General features: G+C 35.6%; 1 protein-coding gene across 3 annotated transcripts in view; it reads left to right on the plus strand.

Moving 5' to 3' along the window:
• Positions 1–23,852, plus strand: part of LOC113234712 — a 328,095-nt gene that overhangs the window by 297,551 nt on the left and 6,692 nt on the right. For 2 of the 3 annotated variants that reach the window (XM_026470159.1, XM_026470158.1), the window contains exon 4: positions 22,446–22,875. In XM_026470159.1, coding sequence (XP_026325944.1) covers positions 22,446–22,875 — 430 coding nt within the window. Of the gene's footprint in view, positions 1–16,789; positions 16,933–22,445; positions 22,876–23,852 lie in introns of those variants that run through there. The other variant, XM_026470161.1, reaches the window with a different exon arrangement.

The raw sequence follows: 23,852 nt of genomic DNA on the forward strand, positions 1-23,852 counted from the left end.
AGATGAGTTGTTGGCGCTATACTATTTCAGATTTCTAATTTGTGATTTCAGTGAAAACGAGATTTGATATTTAAAAGTGATATAAGGCCCATTTGCGTGATGAGTTGCCAGAGATGGATGGCGCTTATTTCGTCTTCATTTCTGTACTCGATGCATGTGGACCATAAAATACTAATATCAAACCATTTACATATTGCGGGTATACATACAAAGGAATAATAGGCGACGTTGATTTACGACACATTTAATAAGGAAATGGGATAATTAAAATTGATAGCATTCAGATTAAATTAAAAAAGTGAATAAATACAGAGTCACGTGGACAATTAGGGAGGTTCGTAACTCGTCTTAAGTAGCAATAGAGCTCCTTGTGAAAGAGTTCGTCCAGGGAAGTACTATCACCTTACCCATTTCCGCCGCCAAGCAGTAATGTGGGCACTACTGCGTTCCGGTTTTGAAAGGTAAGAGTGCTGGTGAAATGACAGGCACATGGGGTTTGACAACTTATGTCTTAGGGTGGCACTGCAACTGTTATGGACAGGCAAGCTTATCATCAGTCGCACGACTTGTTCGCCCAGTCACTTAGTATCATGAAAAAAGTGAAGTGTCACTTCGCACTACTATTACAATAATGTTGTAACTCAATATTAGTGAAATTCAAGATTATATCATTGCTGAAGGTGAAATTTGATTCCCAATACGTCAATAAAACTGTCGTTAGAATATTATAAGTAACAATCGAAAGATATCTACTTAACTCAAAATCAGAAAAACATTATGTGAGCTAGTTCTGGCCAAAATACTACTTACTAAAAAATATGAAAAATGATATTTTCCCTTTTATTTAATTTAAATATAGCTGACAAGTAGGAAATTGTGCTAAACTTAAACCCAAACATAAATTTTAATGATCTTTCAAAAGAACCGAGTAATTCATGTTTCATCGATTTCTAAAAAATACACTTTTTGAGTTAATACACTTTTGTATCAACAGTGCGATATGTATAATCCCGAAATTGGTAAGTGACATTTTCAAACAAAATGATGTCAATTCTGCTCTAGAATAGTTACATTCTACACACTACGACGTCTAGAGTGTCGTCATAAAACCAATACCCTAGATATATTGCATACCTTATAATGTGACCTACTCTACATAAAATTATTTACAACCGCAAAAGACCTTGAACAAATTACCAACACGAGTAATGAGATATTAATTACATTATAATTGTTATTTGTACTTTGATATTGTTTATGGAAGTGATGATTAATTTCTTGAAGTTTACCTTTTTCGCCAATCAAAATGGTATTAACCTGTTATTATATTTCGGGTCTAGAAATTGTGGCGCTAGTTGACTCTTTGACGTTAATGGTCGTCTTTTTAGTTGTACAATTTCTAATAAATTTGTTTTTTTGTACAAAAATAAGAAACTTACGTATTCAAATTTTTTTAACGTGACGATTCTAAGTTTAACTTTCTCACTTATGATTTTAATTCAATTTAAAAATATCATTACACTAGAACGCAAATTACAATTGAAATCATTAAATTGATTAAACACTACTACTCAATCACAAAGCAGATTGCCCGGACAAGAATGAATAAGATATTCTAGGAATTATTTTTCGTAATAGGACATTTTTTATTCTTATACTAATTTAAAAGGACATTTTTTTTATTCTTATCTAATACACGAGAAAATAAATAATTAATTATTTATACTTATCTGACAATACCATATGTATAAACAACCTGAAATAGCCAAACGGATTATTCTCACGGACTTTCCTCATTTTTTTAAGATTCTAAGTGACAAGATGAACAAGTTGTGCGCTTGGTGGTATACGACACGCCTGTCGTGTTCTTTCAGATCTTTAAATCGCAAAGATCTGAGTGGCACTGCCGCTGTGCCTGTTACCTTGAGACATAAGTTGACAAGTTCTATTTGCCTGTAATTTCATCAGCAACCTTACCCTTCAAAACTGGAACGCAGTAATGCTCACATTACTGCTTAGCGGCAGAAATAGGTTGATACTTCCCTGGACGAACTCTTTCACAATGAGTTCTACTGTCACTAAACTTTAGTGCTATCAGTTATAGAGTTGATGGTGTAAAAAGGTTAGGTTTTATCCATTGAACGTTTACTATAAGTTTCAACAAATAAAACGATAGTGGCTGTTCCCACTCATGGTTATGGAAACCACTCACAATTATAAACCAGTGAAAGTATGCCACGATTACTCACCTTACCAAATTTCTTTTATTCAACACACAGTCTTGTAGTATTCGTGTGTACTCGTAACTTTATGTTCGATCTTTTTTATTAAAATATCATACAGAATACAGCTGTGTGATAAGTCTGATAAAGATGAAAAATTAACTATTGTGGTTTGGGCCTCTAGTCTGAAATAGCAGATATCTTATCTGTACAATAAGAAGACTATCAGGGCAAAAGTAGTGTAGCCCCATGAAATGCATATAGAAGTTAATGAGGGATAAAATAAAACTAATTTTATACATGGTATTTATTCAGATATGACCAATTTATATAATTTTTTGACACAAGGAAATAGCGTTCAAACACGTGATAATAATGTACTTTAGTATCAATATTGAAGAAAAAGACTTTAAGTAGCAGTAGAGTTCCTTGTGAAAGAGTTTGTCTACGGAAGTACTGCCACACATGGATCTTATGCAACTTATCAAAATATGTCTTAGGGTAACTCGTATCTTTGCGACTTTATTGTCATTTTCCACTAAGCGAGTAGCCGCGAGCGGCTGGTCACGCGCGACTCTGGTTTGCTTTAGAGTCGCGTCGCATCAATGGGTATGGTATAATGATTTATTTGAATAAATAAGAGTCCTGCGCATCCAACCGCCCGCGACCAGCCGCTTAGTGGAAATTGCGTGTAAAGCTCTTAGTGGTATTGCAACTGCTATGGACAGAGGTGTCGCTTACCAGCAGGTGCACGACTTGTTCGTCCCGTCACTTGATATAAAAAAAGATAAAATAATAATGTGAATTACACCATTTTTGCACTGATAGCCTTTTCGACTTCCCTTACAAAAATGCAAAAATAAGAAAAAACTGCAATTCTAAAGCTATGTCAGCAAGTTTTAAAAGAAATTAAAACATTGATGCAGGTACATACGAACATTCTAACCTCACCTTTAAGTTAATAAAATCTAGCGACCTTTCAAGAACGCAAACTTGTTTTTTGGTCAACAATAAATTGTAGAGACCAAGAGGCGTCTCGAAAGACGAGGGAACGCGCTACGGGGAAGTGGGGAGCGTTGTTCCCCTTCACCGTCATTTAGTTCCAATTTACGTCGCTGTTGGACTTGACGTGGTCAAAGTGTTGGGCAAAAATGAGTCATAAAGTCATTAACCTGATGAATGTATCTGTACAACGAACTCGGTCACTCGTTCACACGTCTATCCTTTTTGAGACCATGAGTCAACTGTTGCTTAAGAAATTGTTTACTTAAGTAATAACTAAGGTATCCTGCGGTGGCCTGTGTTCTCTGGTGACGCAAGTGGGAATTATAAGGTTTTGAGTAATCAATTCTTAAGGAGGATGAAATCATTCATATTGTAGCAAATACCGAACTTTAAAGCAAAGGAAATTGGTTAAATGAAATTTCGAAGTTGTGGTGTCGTTAATATGAAAATGTTAACTTTTTAAAGGTTATGTTCCAAATAAGTACTTAGTATTGCGTTGGCATTTACATTATACTAATAGTGTAAAGATAATAATGTGCTAGACAACCATACTAATTCCTGGATTGAAACTAGGGACTAGGGACCTGTACTGTGAGTAGGTACCAGGGCAACGGATTTCGCACTCACTATATACTAAGCACTACCAGGAGCAACCAGACAAAAATCAATTTAGAAAATGATGCCTCAAATGAATACACGCCAGTTTTGTTTTTCGTTTTTTTTCTGTTATTTTTATGAACAGCCATATACTAGTATAGCCATATACTAATACCATGCTCCCCGAATTTTGTGGAAAAAAAAACAAAAAACAAAATTCGAAAAATAAAACCAAAAAACGAATTTTGTGAAAAAATGTAATGAAACAAAAAACAAAATTAAACAGAACAAGTTCAAAAATTGAGTTGGCATAGTAGGTATTATTCATTAGAGGTATCGAAAAGTTAATTTCCCATCCTAGTGGGTACCGAACCTGGGACCGTTGCATACTGCGCCACAGTGCAAGCCGTTGGGCCGCCGATGTTGTCGTAAAGGTGTATTGTAAATCATTAGTAATATTAAGGTTTACATTAATCTTTAATATAAGTAATTAACTATCTATACCACCTTCTCAACGAGGACTGTTTCTACGTAATTATCATGGAGTAGAGAGAGAGGTAGAGTAAAGAGTATCAGAGAATCGTTTCTTGAAAAATTTAAGCACTAAAATAGGTTTAAGACGTAGGTTTTCATCACATGAAGATATGTTAAGGTATTTTAAAATTTACATCTTAGAGAGTAGACGCTCTTCGCACAGTTTTGCCGTGTTATATAAATTGGTTAACTCTATGTGGGATGCTAGTGAATTGTTAGATCGGGTTGGGATTATGATTGGAAGATATCGCACGCAAAAACTTTTTTTTGTGCCACTAACGACATACAACGTTTCATACAATGATCCGTTGTTTCATATTTGCAGGAATTATAATAAGGTTAGCCCTGAGGTAGATATATTCCACAAATCTTTTAAACCATTTATAGCGTCTATGAGGTCTCAAAGCTAGGTTCAAGATGCGTTCATTTTGCTTATTTTTTGCAGATATTTCAGTTATGATTTTCTCAAACGTTCCTTTTTTTAAATTGTATAAGCGTGTTTATAATTGTATAATTTATTTATTTTTTATTAGGATATTAACTAGATCTATTTCATTTCAATGTTGTGCACAATTGTCATCGGTTCCAAGCTGAAAAGTATTAAATGAATATTAAGTGTGCGATGGAATTACACGATTTGATTCCGCCTTCCCCTTTCCATCAACGGGAGACTAGGCGTAGGCTTGGGTTCCACCCCTATGTTGTGGATATTCCAAAGATTCGCACGAAGCGTTACGCTTCCAACGTTTATATGGCGAACGGCTATGGAGTGGAATTCCCTGCCTGCAGACTTGTTCCCTGAACGTTATAACATGGGCCTTTTCAAGATCAGAGTGAATAGGCATTATTTAGGTGTGCATGCTCCATCGTCGACCTCATCGTCACTTTCCATCAGGTGAGATGGAGGTCAAATGTGCAATTTATTTATTTATTTACTTATATTTTATTTAAAAAAAGTATTGTACACGGTTTGCGAATTGTTCTTGTGTCTAAACGAATAAATGGAGTAAATAATATAGTTCTTATGTATACATATTGTTTTCTCCGTGGTGTTATATATATAGCGTGCTGATGTGCTTTAGTCCTTGATCTTTTATCCACTGTTGAGGCGAAAGGAAGCCCAGTAATCCATTTGCCTATTCAGTAAATTTCTTTCATCTAACGAAGCCGGTTTTGTGGTTTCACAGTACGAGTAGCAGACCAGACGGGTAGCACCTCCCCTACTAACTTCAGTTTTCATCATACATGGCCACAATATTTTTTTTATATAACCAGTTTTTAGGATACGGCACAGGTCGCTTACAACAGCGACACGCCTATCTATGACTAGTGCCACTCAGAGCTTTAAATCGTAAAGATCTCAGCGGCCACTACTTCCTTCACTCTGAGACATTAGTTGACAAGTCCCATGTGCCTGTAATTTCACCGGCACCCTTACTCTTAAAAAATCGGAACTTAGTAATGCTCACATTGCTGTTTGCCAGCAGAAATAGGTAAGATGGCAGGATTTCCCTGGACGAACTCTTTCACAAAGAGTTCCACTCCTGCTAAACTATGTTTTAACAAAGCTTGGGCGTCCCTTAATATTCACTTCTGTACACACTTTTAACTCAAACTGAATGTAATTAGATGTCAATAATTAATAATTCTATCAAATTGTGTAGGGTTAGGAATGCTTACAACAAGAATCTACGCCATTGTCTTGATATTCTCTTACATCATTACAATCGTATGTGAAACAAAAACATTTTGATAAAATTCTCTAACAATAATAAAACCTGACTCACCACCATTCAAGTTTCCAATTCAATTAAGTTTATTCATAGTTACAAATCAACTACCAGCGATTACAGTTCCCGTGTTTAGAATTTTAAAAAGCCCTTACAGTACTAAGGTCATTCTTTTAATCATCGAGTAATGAAACAACAGATCCCTATGACTCAGTAATAACTGACTCACATATCTTTGACACGTCACTAGGGGTGTGTCATTTTTAACGGTAATTCTTATGTAAGATCTTGTATTGACTTAACTTATTTTTTTTATCTAGAACAACGTTTGTCATTGTGTTTCGTTATCTATTAAAATGTTTACCAAGCTATATGCGGCGTTCTTTTTCTCAGGTCATAAGAAGTAGGGTAATAGAAGGTTGTACAATTTTCTAAAAAAATTTGTACCTAATGCATAGATGTTTAATGGCAATCCAATTAAATAATTTAGAACATGGTGATCTATTTTTTTAAATAACTATCTGATTTGTGATTCTATTATCTTTACAGATACTGTTGAAAATGTTAGTGGTACATTTTATCGTTTTATAAAATTCACTTGGCTTATATTATATGTAACGTCTACCGTTTATTTTGCATAATTATTATATATATTAATTCGTGTTAGAAAGGTCGTAATTAAATTTTTCTTCATTATTCCCTAAAAATGATAAGCTTAAGACAAAAGAAAGCTAAATATAGAAAATGCAAATGAGTAAAGTAATAATCGCAATCAATCTGCACGATTGAAGATAAATTTGATAATTGTATTGTTTTTGCTGTCTTAAAATTTTACTGGTAAGAATAAGAATAGTCAAAGTAAACGTTTATTTAGTTTGAAGTGCTCTTCCAATCAGGAAAGGTCAACCTCCTGACATCTTGACGCAAGAGACTTATCTGTAATGAGAAACAGTCACAATATTTGCATTGATAAAGTAAACTTCTTGTGATTTACTGCTTCTCTTATTATTTTGAATCATCGCTTTGTGTATACAGAGGAAATTTCCATTACATTTGGGGTTTACCTGGTGCTTTCCGTGCGCGCTATGAAAACATACTTAGTTAGTTATTACATGTTTATCGTAACTACCAGCGAATTGCTGGATCTATTTACGGGTACATTGTAATAAAATGATGTGATTATGAATTAACAGAAAAAAGGTAGCGCACCGCCATTTTTGAAATATGTCAAACCAAGCAATTTATGAATAGAGGGTCGTTGTGGCCTTCAATCAAGGTTCATAATAAAAAGAAATTTTATGTTTTCAATTCGACTTTGTTTTTTTGTGCGTGTATTTCGATTTCGGTGATTATTTTTTGTTTGTCGGAAAGGTAATAGTACTACTTAGATTTCAAGAAACATATTCTATCTCTCAAATTATTCAGGCAAATTAGGGGAGGGACCATATGTATTGAATTTCATTCGCTTTCCGTTAACCGTTTTTAATAAAATTTGGCACATAGGTGTAATTCCAATGAAGATTAAATGTTACGGTGACTTAGAGTTGATCTGATGATGGGAATGGCAGTCAGATGAGAGGAATTCCTCAATAACGTAAAGCAGTTATCTAGTGTTTGGATTCATATAATTCGTTTGGACGCTGATGAGGCCGCGGCAACGAACGCAGCAAAAGCATATAAGCAGGTTTTGAAGTCGGTTCTTCATAAAATTTATTTTCGTATTTTGCCTTTTCAGTCAATGTTCCTACTTGTGCAGTGGTGTAGATACAGTCAGCTATTCTGCCGCTCGTTAACCAAAACGCGGCTGTCAAAATATTTTTTTTTTGAGATAACATACAAAACTATAATCCAGTTTTAGAATATTGAAATTGTTTAATGATATTTCAGCTATGCATCGTTAGAGTAAGTTCCGATAAGTCGATCACGTTCTAATCTACTAATCTTGACTGTTTTTAAAATAGAATTTTGTGCTTTATTTTTTTCTAATTAAAACGGACATTTGACCCAGCCGCGTTTTAGTTAGTGCACGGCAATATTGTAAGAAATTTCACATCATTATCTACGTTTTATATTTTTATAGTCTTTTAGTGGCAGTAGAGCTCGAAAAGTACAGCCACCTCACCTACTATGTCTGCCGGCAATCAGTAATGTAAGCAATACTGAGTTTAGTCTTGAGCATAGAATACCGAACAGTATAGTAAGAGCGCGTTGTGGTATGAAAGACGATGTAGTGACAAGGATAGAGAGAGGGATGCTTCGATGGTTTGGTCATGTAGAAAGAATGAATGTTGGTAGATTGACGGCACATATTTATAGAGCGAATGTGGGGAGAGGTAGACCTCGGCGAACATATCTTAATCAGAGTGAGGATGTCCTTAAAAAGGTCGGGTTAAAAGTACCAAGAATAAACGCGCGTGTACGAAGAGATTGATGGGAGTGGAGGAGGCGAAGGAGGTATAATATGTATGTATGTATGTATGTATATATGCTTAGTGAGTTTCGGGTTTGAAGAGTAAGGTGAAATTACAGGCACATGGGGTTTGTCAATTTATGTCTCAGGGTCACGGGCATAGTGGTGGTGGCCCTCAGATGTTACTGATTTAAAGCTCTGAATGGCACTGCAACTGCTATGTACAGGCGTATCGATTACCACCAGGCGTATGACTTTTTCCGTCACTTGGTACGATAAAAAAAACATACCTACTTGATTTCCATAAAAGTTTTCGAAAACTGTTGTTTAAAAAATGCAGCTTCCATTACGAACAAGGCCTAACGTTTTTAATTTTTGACGTAGATTTATATTCTCCAAAGGTGCTTTTCTTTTAGTGATAAATTTGAATAAATACCGACATTACATCCTTATACAAATAATTACTGATCAAATATATCACAAAAACGTTACCCCAAATTTTCCTTGGCAATTATGAAGGAAACTCAGTTTTATGAGTACATCATTAAGTGTGCAGTGTAATTTTTTTATCTTCACATACGTTTATAAAGTGACCGTTGGAAGGATGCGTCAGTAGGCTTCCCCGTCAAAGTGACGTCATATAAGTCAATGCCGAATCGTCAGTGCGAAGTTATTTCCTTTCGAGGTCAGGTTACTGATGAGTCTGACTGAATGGAGTCTTTTATGTGATTTATTATTTCTTTTGTGGTTGTTATGTTATATAGTTGGTAATTGATGTAAAGGTTTTTGAAAAAAGATGTGACATCAGTCTTCTGTAGATTCTTTAATTTTTATCATTATTTTATTGTCTTTGCGTCAACAAAAGTACATTATTAGAATATAGAATTACAATTAACTGCCTCCGTGGCCGAACGGTTACCATGCCGGACTGCCACGCAGAGGTCCCAGGTTCGATTCCCGGGCCTGGAGAAATATTTGTATGGCCTACAATTATTTCTCTCGTGAGTTTGGGTGTAATTTGTGGTTGACTATGTGTGTGTCCATGGCACCCGCGACATAGGGTTTTCCTATTGCGGGGCTATGTTGAGTGTGTGCGTTATTTATTATTATTATTACAATTCAGATATAATAATAAATGATATCCGTTTTAGTTAAGTTTTTTGACTTTTAAATGAAATTATTTCAATATGTTGAAATATGTCAATATTTGTAGGACAAGATTGTCGTGTTATAACACCACGCATACTGTTGATTAAATGGCAAAGGTAAAGTGTAATAAATAGTGCAAATAATATATAATAATGAATAGTTCAGAAAATACGCAAATAGAACGAAATTAATTTTAGTTAACCACATGTTACATTAATAACAGTTATATGACTATTCCAAAAAAAAGTTCAAATTTCCAAAAAAAATATGTGTATACTATACCCATATACACTAGCACTAAGAGATTTAATTATAATGTGATAATGTGCCAAATAATCAAACCAATTACTTGGTTTCCAAGGACGGTATTTCCTGTGATATGAGTATCAGAGCATCCAGATTTCATTTCCCACATTTCTTCTACCGAGAATCGAACCCGGGACCTACTCATCCAGCGCTCACAGTGCAAACCATTGGGCCTTCGAGGTCGTCAAATTTTCTTGTAAGAAGAACGCAATAAATATGATCAGAAGGAATTTGGTTCATTTAACATTTTTTGGAGTTGATGTCAAAGATCGAACACCGTTGGAAAATCTGAATTCACAAAATCAAATTAAAGTTACAATATTTTACAATTTAAAACATAACACCTGCTAACTTTAATGTGTCCCAAATTTTTATTTGTTATTTGGGGAAAAATAGACAAAGCAATTTTTTATTGTCACGTTGTAAAAATATTACTCATTAGTTAGCACAATATTGCATCTGGCAGTGACACATGAAAAAACACAGACTATAGGCAATTTGTCACGACAATATGATTATTGCATATCTGTGTATGTGTATACAATTAATAAATCATTTGGCTATCCAAGGGGGAACGATTATATATTTTGAAATTATTTATTATATAAAATTATCGCCAAAAAGCCAAACTGTTATCGCAGGTGTCAAGTGAATTGGAATTATTTGATATCTTTATCAATAGTTTATTAATAGTAAACTTCTACGGCTATAAGTACAAATTTCCATATAACACGCAGGTGAATATAATTTATTATAATATCTCCGTGTATATTATCACTCTGTGATAAACACCTGTTCGCTAAAATATTTCGCCTCGTTTTAAAATCAATGAGTAGCGACGCGATGTAAAGCGTCAAATGTAGAACACCTGCGAATGACTCATTATGCGTGTGAGCCTTATGTGGCATATGTAGAGACACTTTTTTAAGAACAAAATGGGACAGTCCCATATTTTCTGCTTAGTTTTATTTATAATGCACCTCCATATCAACCTTTGGTTTTACGGGAAGGACACTATTACCTGTGCAAGCAATACTGCACAAGGACCTTATCAGTCAGGTCCTACCTTCAGAACTCCCCGTTGACACAGGCTTCGTCCGGTTTAAAGGGCTAGACCATGGGTGAGCGCCTCCAGGTGCACATAAAACACCCTCTCTAGTCCCTATTGTCCAGATAGGTACCGGAACTGTTGACTCGCTCACCTCCCGTTGTGCATTGCTACCACCGCTAAGCCGTTGACTCTAAATTCAACAAATTTCAGCATTGGTAGCGGAGCTGTCTCTCCAATTCCAAAATGTTTAGTGCTTACCAACCGGCAAACATTCAGACGACCCCTGATAGCGAGTCTTATCGGTGCCCGTAGACAATTGCAATATTACAGAAGTGTTTTTAATATCACAAATGCGTAGCCGACGCTGAGATATGGCATATTAAGCCTCCAGTGCTTGCGATAGTGTGTCTATATCCTTTAATCCGGTACGTTAATTGATTCACAGTACACAACAAATTTTTAGTGCTGTTGAGTAAAAGCAAAAATATTGTGGCAAAAAGTTTGGAATTACAAGAATTGCGAAAACACGAGCCAAATATCATGTTAGGAATGGTTAAAAGTGTTATATTTCATCACACTGTAACGTAGTAACATTGACATTATCAAACTTTCGCAACAATAACAAAAGGAGAACGAAGTATGAATGTGTACACATAATAACAGTCAATAACGGATTTGGCAATATTTGATTAGAAACTTTTAGCACTTTGTTAAGTGCAGATACATCGTACTTGAGTATAAGCGTGTAACATTTAAACTAGTAACAAAAGTCATGATACAAAAAATTTTCTAGAGATAGAAATGTCCTTCAAACAGATTTGAATACTTAGTCAGCCTACGGCCATATGTGACCCGCCGAAGAGATAGGGTGGTGCTGACTCATGTGTGAACGACGGTTATCGACGACTGATAAATGTTGGGGTTGGTTGACTTTATTTCGGTATTCATTATGACGATGACAATATTATGATTTTATTGTTATAGAACACGAAGTTGAAGACAATGATATTATACATATATACGGTACACTAGAGTCACTTTGAATTCAAAATTTTGCAATACAAAAGTGACAGGGCTTTACGCATACAATTATAATGTTTTGAGTTTAAAGATCGAACTTGTGAGGGCACTTGAACATGGCGTCCATACTTAACGTCTGTTTAATTGAAGTACTGCCAGTACGCTTGATCAGGCGTACGTCATATAAAACATAGTATGGACGCGGTGATGACAAGTAGAGTTCATCCCTAATGTGAACAACGTAACTCTTATTTGTTGTTATATTCCCGAAACTAAATATTCTGAGCTTGAAATATGAGCTTCATAACTGGGTGTAATATTTATATTATGACTCTGTTTGAGATACCTTGTGTTGTCACAAAAGACGTAATAGTAAAATATCACATCAATCAGAGTCAAGTGGTTAGCGGAAAGATAGTAGATAGAATGGTAATAAAATTTGAAACTACAAGCTCTCAGATATCTTAGGCTGCTACTAGACGGACTGCAAGCGCGAAGATGATATGTATGGTGCTTATATCAAGCACTTATCGCTGCGCGTCTATGTCAGGAACTCTGTGTATTTATTGATGTCCAAATGGATGATGTTATTTGTATTTATCCACATATAATCGCAAGATTTACGATTCTTGGAAAAACGCTGTCTTTACTTTTTATTAAGGAAAGAGACATATCACTATCGAAGTCCTTAATTTTAATTTGTCAACAAATTTACGTTCGTAGTCCCCGATTACACTCTGCGGAAAAATTTGCGATCAAAAATGTAAACAAAGGCGCCATTTTATAAAAAAATAATAATTGTGCAAATGTTACATAAACCGTGTTTTTGTTTTACCATTAAGTTGATTAAACCCTCATGTAATCGTTACCTTTTGCCGTTACCACCAAAAATCGAGTTAGTTGCTGCAAACACAAAAAATCAGTAGTATATTCTCTTAAGAATGTCAACTGTGACTTTTGATTCTCGGACTATCGTTCATATCGACTGCAGCCGACGCTTGCAGTACAAATCTCGACTGTATGCAGTTAAAGTCTGGACTGCATGTAAGTGATCACGATTGCACGCATTAACTGCAAACGTGTAGTCCATCTGTTGACAGCCTAACTTAAACACAGATGTTCGCTCTGTTATCAGCAGTTATTGTAATACTTACTTCTTTTCAGCTACCAATAACCATACAATCATTAAGAGCTGAGTCACGAAGTCCATGCATAAACATCTCATTGTATCACTGTAAACATGTACTTAGCGTCATTACAACGTGATTTGCTTGTATGCTAATCGGTTGACCTGACTACCGCATGTGACTCAGTGATTAAGAACTTTGAAACATTCCTTTTTATGTAATAATTTGATAACCTTTTCACGACGAGTACGTCAGTTACACAGATCATCATGAAGACCAAATGAACAGTTGTACTGTACTATTTTTGGGACGTCTGAGTACCTTTCTGTACACTCGTAAGCCATATTGTCTCCAATACGATTGATGCTGGCCCGTCGCGGCTACAACAGTACTATCCGCTAACATAGGTTGAATCCTTTTGTGGGGTCTGGGGTATGTTGATCGACTGGTCAACAATCAGTCACTGTTAAATTAAGCACTATTATGTAACTTTGTTCCCTACTATGTTAATGGCTAGAAATAAAGATTTACTATTTATTAACTCACTGTTGGCATGTTCTGGCCGGGGTTTTTTTTTTATATCAAGTGACAGAACAAACATATCGTACACTTGGTGGTAAATTACATGCCTGTCCGTAACATGTTCTATGCCTTAAATCATAAAGACCTGAGGGGCACTGCAACTGTGCCCATCACCCTGAGATATATTTAGTTGACATGTCTATTGTGCCTGTAGTTTCAACAGCACCCTTAACCTTAACTTAGAATTAAAAACCGGCACGCAGTAATGCTCACATTACTTCTTTGCGGCAGAAATAGTTATGGTTGCAGTACTTCCTCTGTCGACTCTTTCACGGAGAGTTCCAATGCTACTAAAATTTGTCGGAGATATGAGTGAACTTTCCATGATCGTTTAGTCATAAGAAACTAAACTGCACGTGGTTTGAGAAGACTCGGTTGTGAATGTCGTCTGTGTGAATGTTCCCCTTCCTCGGCTACCACCTGCTCTAATCCCTAGCTGTGATTTGGGAGGCTTGGCATTCAGCAGTAAACTTATAGATCACAACAAACTAACAGTGAGATTCGAACCAATTGAAGTCGATTATCATACTTCTTATCGTGTCGATATCATACACTATAATGCTTATCATCGTGGTGAAAAGATTTGCCAATCGGCGTACGGTACTCGCCGATTGTTGCCCAGGGTGCGTACAAGAAAGTAATGGTATGGAATAGTGGAATATCACAACAAGAAATTATTTTGAGGATATCAAACCAGAATTTCAAATACATTGGATTGGATAAAAATAATTTTCGTGACCTGTTTAGTAATCATTTAGTATTCCAACATTGTTATGTCGATGATGTCATCAAAAAGAGCCCATTCAAACGAATAAAGAGAGTACGTTCACCTTAAACTTAGATCATCTCGAATCTTAAGTCATCGATAACTTTATTCTGGTGATGCGATATTTTTGGCCACGCAAAATAGTTAGTGAATTCCTTTTCTTAAATTTTTATTTAGCGTTCGATTTCTCGTAGGCGGGTATTTTGTCATTTCCTTTTTAGTTTTATTTTGTTGTATCAATAAAAACATAAATCAAAATTTCATCTATTATAATTCGACGATCTCTGTAGGATCAATTTGAGAACTGAACTTTTCTAAATTAGTTCTGGATGTTCCGAGTAATTGGTGTGGTAGTCAGGCACACCTACTCTATGTCACTTGCGGGACATGTTTTTTAAAGTACTTCCATTATTGGTTAATCGACAATACATCGTATCAAACAAAGTAAGTAACAAGTCGACAGCATTGAATAAATATATGTGAAAACTAAATTGAAAATGTAGTGAAATTTTCAATTCTGCGTAAAGTTTTCAAATATTTATATTTAAAAGATAAAGTCTATAATTAGCAAATGGTATAAGAGACAAGTGAAATGAAACAACCTTGAAAGCAACCTTTTTGAAAGACTTTAACAAAATTTTGTAGCAGTATATCTCCTTGTGAAGAGTTCGTCCAGGGAAGTACTGCCACCTTACCTATTTCTGCCTTCAAGCATTAATGTGAGCATAACTGCGTTCTTGTTTTCAAGGGCGAGGGTGCTGGTGACATTACAAGCATATGGAACTTGTCAACTAACGTCTCGGGGTGTCGGGCAAAGTATCAGTGCCCTTAAGATATTTGCGATTAAATGCTCTAAGTGGCACTGCACTGTTATGGATAGGCGTGTCGCTTACCACCAGGCGTATAACTTATTCGTCCCATCACTTGGAGTTTATAAAAAAATACTTGACATAAAAAATTTTATTGTGCTAAATTCTCTTGTTGTTGTTATTTTTAATACAATACACATTGTATAGACTATACATTATAATGATTCTATAGATCTTGTATGATCTGAGTGTCAATATTTTTGTAATGGACTGATAAACAAAATGCCTGTGGAATATTTTGAGATGACAATGATATGACGTGATGACGACTTTATCTTATTAACATTACTTTCGTAGAAGAGGATGCGTACGTTGTGACATAAATGGAATTTTGTATAGTAACTGTAGGCAAATATTTCGTATTAGTATACCTGTCTTTCTAGATATATTAAATTTAGTATCATCAAATATTACGTGGGAAATATTATACACAAACCTACGCTAAATTATGCAAGAATTTGGAAACATTTTTCAAATCTCATACGTTACGCAATAATCATAAAAATGATAAAAACCTCGATTTTACATGCCCAAGTTATTCTTAAAAGATAGCTATACCGGTTCTGCCTCTTACTTTAGTATCACATACCTGCTAAAGATTGCAAAAGCATTCAAATGCCAAACCAAAAGAGCCATTGGTTAGTAAAGTTAGAAAATCGGTCGCAATATCCCTCTTTATTACTACGATTTGTTTTGACATACAGTTTAACTATTTCTAATCTAGTTCGTATCTATTTTGATTATACATTGACGTTTAAATCTGCATTCGAGAATCAACAACTCGTCTCACCACTCACCATTATCATTCTATTAACTAGATTTACCAACTATCACGTAAACGACCTCAAAACGGCATTCGACCTAGTCGACTGCGTAATCGAACATAACCATAGTCAGAATTCAAACGCGAAAGTTTACGTTCCCAAACCCAAATCAATGGACTCAGTGGATTTTAGAACTAAACTCAAAGCAATAAAGAATACAATAGTATGACTGAAAAGGGACACGTGCGGTTGTAGAGGTATTAATGGAGTTCTTTTCTTTATAAAAAGCATTCCAAGCGCTTAATAATTATGCTCCGTCTAGTGGAAGATAGAATTGGTAACTGTTTTACAGCGCTGGATCGCTGTTCTAACGTTTGTACAGAACGATGACTCAAGCCTCGGTAAACAGTATGCGGGGCGATGAGTCACCGTTTTACACATTCGCGTATAGTGTTTGAACTGTGTTGTCAGTCTACAGTTGGACTCGTCAAGTAAGCAACAGTCCAAGGCGTTTATATCGCAGGTTTTACTGCCAAACGCCTAGACATAAATTAATTGGCGAGATAAGCTAGCATTTCAAAAACATTACAATATAAAGAACAAGTTGTGTGAAAGTGTAGAATTCTAGTTTAAGTTTGTGTGTGTGCGTGTCAGCGGTGAAACGGTCGATAAAGTTGGTGATCGTTCTGTGCTATTTGTTGATACCTCATATACTTTTGGATTGTATAACAATGCCTTCGAATCAGAAGTTGATGTCGAAGATGAGACAGATTATCCAGTGGATTTTGGTGGTGCATGTGGTAAGTTTCGATGGTTTTGCAGCAATTTAACAAAATTATATCCATTGACAATGCTAACTTTGCTTCCTGACAGAAAGATACGTTTTATGTTATAGGAATCTATTTCAAAATAATGTACCTAACTTGTTTGTGAATTTATTGTTATTGGTGTTTGATTTGTTTGTCAGTTGCAATTAGTTACGTACTTAACACGAGCCTTTTAATATTGATAGAGTAATTTTATGATAAATATTAGCAAAATAAACTTAACCAGTCAATAAATAAAATAAAGCAAGTAGTAGATATTGATTAAGGATCTTTGCCATCCATCGGTCCCGGGGTTGTCTTAACTTTGTTACAAGTTCTGAGAGCAAAGTTTGCTCTTCACTAGGCGAAGGATAATCTTTGATTTCTATTTTTTAAATCTCTCGACATCATATTCCGATTTTGAAGAAAGACATTTGTTTTTCTGCTACTTTCAAGGTAAACGATACTATGGAAGCGGAAATGGAGACAGAAGAACTCTAAATATTTATCTCCCGTCCTTATACTCGTATCTCTTTTATTAATAATCGCAAATGTATCTACTGAAACTTTTGAAACATTTATTGTAAAATATGGCCATTAGTATGAGTATTTAGTACTTTCAGTAGGTACAGATATGTATCAAATATTTCCTTATACATTTATCAAATAACAAAACAGGAACCGATTATTTTGCACGACAAAATAATCGGTTCCTGTTTACAACGACTTTGGCATTTAATGCACTTCGCTATTAAATAACAAGCATATTTGAAGCGTGCTAGAACAAAATACATGCTCACTCATAACTTTTGCCTTGTGAAGTTGTGACTGAGAGCCCTTGTCACAAAAGATTTATCTACACCTTATCCAGCCTCTCAGAGAGACTTTGTCATGTCTTGAATGGCATGCGCCATATTATGAGATAACCGTAAAAAGTATTTTTAATCGTATGTTGGCAATAACATGATTTGAATTAGCTTGGAACGTTTAGACGCTAACACAGCTGCTACGAACAAAAGTGCTTTTTGTGATTTATGTGTTCTTCCTTCCTGTTAAATGTGTTTGGTACATACAATATACTTGATTAGCAAATCTACACATTCTTATACGATTTCGAAGCTAAAACAGGTTTAAGGATCAAATTTAAACTGTATAATTTTCCACCATATTTAGGGTGCGACGACCTTTTCAAGAAGGTGTTGAGAATTTCTTCCATAATTGCGTCCTTCATTGAAACAAACTAAGGGTGTACTTGAGAAGAAGCTGGGCCCTCAGGGCGATTCAGACTGGCAACTTAGTAATTAAGCTTATTTCCTTCTCTTGTTTCGTCATTTACAACAATTGTATGTCTAGTTGATTCAATAGGGTACGACATTGTTTTTATAGACGCATAGTCTTGCCGGTTCATATTTCTTTGCTTTTTGACATGTTTTATATTGGCTTTTTTATTGACGAATTCGTTAGTTTCAAACCAAATATTTATAGTTCCATATATCTATAGTTCGTGGCGACTTGCTTGTAGCCAACAAGCTCAAATAATTGAAAAGCTTGTCCATGTAGCCTATAAAAGTGAAAATAATAAAATACAATCTATTTAATTCAGCTGTACGAACTTGTTAGCGGTGTCTGGTTTGCAGAACGTGACCAGACAGTGGTCGACGACGACACAGGGATGACCGCACCAATTGTACTTGAAACACTACGAAATACTAAATGAACTTTGTTCACTTCATCTAGACGTTCTGAATCACGTTGGTCGTTCTAAAAATAGTTTAAAATGTCTCCAATGTAAGGATTGTAAAATAAAGTTTCACGATGAGTCAATATGGGGGACACCCTTTCAGATAGTTTGAATCATTATGAATGGAAAGTTCCCATTTTATTGACTATCAATCATAAGCCGCTACAATATTTTATTTAATCTTAACACTTCCACGCAAGATACTTTTTTTCCGTCATGATTGCTATTGTAAATAAAACCGGCACTACGACGCAGTGTGAGTCATTGGCTGTTTCTTAAACATCTGCTTAAAGCCGTGCTAATTGATGGAATACAAAAATCCTTGTGGCAAGGACGTGGCATACGTTCTATTGTTTGTTTTGACATTACTAGTTGTGAATTACTTAGTATTACCAACATTTACGAAGACATACCTAGCGACGTCTCTTTGTTTTTGTGGAATGTGCGTCTCTCGTCAATATAAAATTTCACGTGTAAACAATGATATTCAAAAGTAGTTCTTCTCTGTTGAGTCATTTTTGTTGTGCTGAATACGTCCTTCAAGAAACTTAATAAAACATCAATTTATGGAGTGAAAACCTCCATGTAGTCAGTAGTCACGCGACACTAATGCGCTATTTTAGCTGCGTTCCCAGGAGGCGTGTCTCCGGTATAAATACGCTGGGCCCGGCGGCGGTGACTCATATGGCCGTCTGAAAGCTGCGTCTTGTCCCACATCCTTCACGGATTACTCATAGCAGGCGAACCCGGAATCGGTGAACGACACGCGTCTATATACGGCCCATGTTTTGGTTTTGCACTTTATATTTGGATTCGTTGTAAATGCCAACAACATGAGAAGTAGATATTTCAGCTTGCCCTGTACTATTTTTGCTTTTTGTGTTGTGTGATTTTTCGTTATCTTTCATAGTTGCCAACGTAGCGTACATGATCTATTCGTGCTCAGAAAAATCTTAGATAAGATAAATCTGATTTATCTCGTCTTAAGATACTTTAATGCCACTAAAAGGGTTAACTATCAAGTAATACGCGAGTTGACTCATATACCAAGAATATTATTAAGTTGGGTCTTGTTCCACTGTTTACTGCTATTTATGAGATCCTGGATTCCAAAGGTCTTACTCAGCTTTACTCAGAACAAACGTTTAAAAAGGTTATCATATATTATTAAATTCTATAGGCAGCTTATTCAGTAGCAAGACGTTTCTAAATTAGCACGTGACAATTTTTTGTACTTTATTTCGGTCAATATAACAGTCCATTGAGCGAAGGCTATCGCGGCTTTGTTTTATCTGGTTTCGTACTACCTTCCTCGATCGGTTTGAGTAATTTCCTGTTGCCAACACATTATTGTTTAGCCAATTAGTTTTTGAAGGTGTAGACATTTTAAATTTATGCTTGACCAAAGTAGTTTTACGTGTATGGTGTGATCTTTTGAGCTTAGAAGTATAATTAACATGAACATTTATCTATAATGTCGCTCGTAACGTGTGCACGGTGATGTAGATTTAGATGAATGTACACTATTATGTGTAGGTACAGGAAGTGCGCTGTTGACTACCATCCCTCCATTATACGATACAATTGATGAATGGCTAGACGTGAACATGTGTGCTTGAGTAGAATTCAATTTGATCCCTTTCAGAGTTAACCCTTATGCTCCACTGGCAGCATTGATTTGAATCAGTAAATAAAGAGAGTTTATAGAGATAGAGCTAAGGCTATACAAGGTCAGTAGAGTGTAGTTCGAATTGATGAATATAAATATGCAGCGTAAGTTTATTCGTACGTGATTCACTCGTCTATTCAATAGCTACTTTTAATTGAGGCAATTGCTGTTCATTTACGTCAAGACTTGCGTATAAGCAATAATTTACTTCTTAAATATAAAGGTCACTTTTAATTTTACTTTCAGTATTCATCGTTTCTTCAAGGTCATTAAGAATAATTTCTGCCGTCTGCTAACTAAAACGCGGCTTAGTGACAAAACAATTTTTTGAGATATCATAAAAACCATAACCCAGTTTTAGAATAATGAAATTGTTAGATGATATTACAGCTATGCTTCGCTAGGGTAAGTTCCGATAAGTCAAACACAATAACTAATTTTAACTGTTTTTAAAAGAGAATTTTGTTATCTATTTTTTGCTAGTTAAAACGGTTATTTGACCATTTGTCACTTAGCCAGCTTTTTTTAGCACATTTTTTTAGTCAACGGACGGCAGATTTATACTGTCGTATTTAGAATCAAATAATAGTTTAGAATAGCTTTACAATTAAACATACTTTTTAGCACATAATCAGCAATAAAAGATAATAATAATATAGTACAATATGTATAAAATAATAATAAGTCTGTAAACATTATCATCAAAAACAATTATTGATTGAAAGTAATTAAATTTTTTCACTCAAATTATGCAGATAACGAGTTAAAAATCTCTGTAGACATCGCAAATCAAAACGGGGTACAGCCGACGTTTAATTATGTAAATAAATTTCCATGCATAGCAAGGAGTCCTTAAACAATGCACCCGATGAAGCCTACCCTTCTACAGGAAAAGTTTGAATAAAGAAAACTGCCCCAGGGTAGGACCGGATCACAAGCCCTTTACTCGTAATACTATTTCTTCTTTTTGAAGTGTGGATTATTGTTATAGACATATATTTTGACGTTTGGATTTATTAGTCTTGTCAATCCACAAATGAATCGATTTTATCACATTTTATGTAAGTCTGCATTCATAAATACACAGCGTCACATTCGGTCTCGGTGAGTTATTCGCCATAACAATCTTTTACGTAACCCAAGATTTTATGCTTAAACGACAACACGTAGGTACGTGCTCATAGTGAATATTTACGAATTACGTAAACAGTATTCCACCTTAAATCCTTTTGAGCTTATAGTAATTTAACCCTTAATGAGAACTTTGTACGAGATTCCCTTCGTGACCGGAAGTGCGGAAACGGGACTCATCACCGTCTAATGGCCCGAAGCAGCCCTCGAGTTAAACAAATATCTTAATCTGGCGTGAAATGAAAAATAATCGCAATGCAGGTAATGCAAACATAAATGCATATTGTCGGTAATTTAATTCGGATAGACGTATTGAGGTTAGAATGTAAGGCAAATTATGTTTACATTTTCATAAATAGGTTTGGTCTAAATACTAGTCTAAAAATAACAAACCGGGTTAAACTTCCGAATACAATAGCGGCGCAGAGATAAAATGGGCACATGGCAGATGAAGCCGCCATAAAAATTTGTCTTCGCGAACTAAATTTGGCGGTGTCCCTCGAAATGTTATCACCTCATACTACAGTCGATGCAGGCACAATATCTCATAATATTCTTTATATCCGTTCCCATAAACACAAACGGGTCGTGGTAATGACGGCCGTCGAGGGGAGAGGACGTCTAACCGCCCGTTACGGTCGCCGGATATGTGACCGCTGCATTTTATTACCACTTTACTCTGCCACATAATCGACCTTCGTGATGAAGGGCTTCTTCCTACTAATAGTCACTTGGTATGCGATGACTCTTGTCATGTCGTGTTGATATGCCTTACAAAGGTAACTTTACGTTTACAAGTGTTCTATTTTTGAACATGTTGAACTGAAACGCTGACAAATCCAAGTCAACTGTTTTAATTTCCGCAGTCAGATTAATTATCTGAAAATAAATCTACTGCCACAATCAAAATCATTCCTGCTGTGAACTGACTGTCTTACTTTAATGATTTCTTTTGTATTGTTTCAGGTTGAATTTATAGAAGCGTATTGTACCCCACGCGACACAGCCCGCCGGTCGCCACAACGCAGCCGCCGGTCCAGAGAACCACGTCGGTCCCCCGAGAGCACTAGATGGCGTTACGACTCCCGTCGATCCAACTACGACTTTGATTCCTGTCGACGACCTTACGAGTACGAATCTCGAAGATACTACGGGCGAGAATTCGACGGAGATTCTGGAAAGCGTGCGGAATTTGACGCAGAATCAGCCAGGCGACGTGCTGACTACGAATCAGCCAGGAGAACAGACTTTGATTTGTCTGCTCCTGGTGTATCTAGGAGAAGCCCTGATAGTGCACCAGAGGTTTCAACTGAATCTCCGCCTGAACCGGCTCCGTCGGCATCATTAAGAAACGACAGGCAGTCTAGGCACCGTTCACAGCCGTATTACGAATCAGGTATTTTTAAAATTTCAAATGATTCAACACTCCGCTTTTATTACTGTTGTTTTCAAATTCATCTGCTAAGAAAACTTTTAATTTCTCTTAACTTATTTTGATCATAAGATTTCCGACAAATCCATCATAATGAATGAACTGTTTGTTATGACGTGACTGAAAATTATCTGTAGTATGCAAAACATCTGTATTGTAAACTTAATTCTTTCATTCAATGAAATTGGAATCTTTACATCCGGTCATGTGGTAACATCCCGTTAACAATGTACCTACACAAAAACAAATCCTCATTATAATGGTTGCCAATCAATTTACTTAACGACGCATTAATGTTATTTCGTAAACCTTAACATTTTTCGGATTTCGTAAGCGAAATCATGTTTTTCTTTTAAAACGATCTTTTAGAAGTAGGCTCTTATGAATGTTCGAGGATTTCCTAGCTCGTCTTCAAGGACCATGTCGGGAATAAAAAACTCTTCTCTTCTCCAGCAACAATCGCGGTTACATCTAGGTTTTTTGTGGTTAGAGAGTGTTCGTATTTCATGTCGCTGTGATCTTAATTTAAAGAAAGGATCTTTTAACTTATTTTTACGTAGTTACAAATCATCGAACTTTTAAAACAGTAGAATTGTTTCTGATCAATTTCTCCATGTTAGTTTCTGACATATTCAAAGCTATTTACTCTTATGCCTAGTTACTTTTGTAACTACATGTAAGTTTTAAAATTCAGTTTTAATAAAAATCATAATTTCAACGGCTATCATTAGGTGTATTTTCATTCGCCATTCATTCTCTAGCACTGTCCACAATAATGGCTATTTTTAATTATCCCTTTTGTCGTTTGTCCATCTGTCTAGACGAGATGGAAGACATGGTACCTGGAGGTAATAAGCTAGACTTTTGTATGAGCAATTGATTTTATGTACTTCTTAAGATATTTGCAACTATTTATTTTTTTCAAGTTTTGTTCCTTTTAG

This window comes from Hyposmocoma kahamanoa, unplaced genomic scaffold (genome assembly GCF_003589595.1).
Source record: "Hyposmocoma kahamanoa isolate Upper Pololo Valley unplaced genomic scaffold, ASM358959v1 86, whole genome shotgun sequence".
Lineage (NCBI taxonomy): Eukaryota > Metazoa > Arthropoda > Insecta > Lepidoptera > Cosmopterigidae > Hyposmocoma > Hyposmocoma kahamanoa.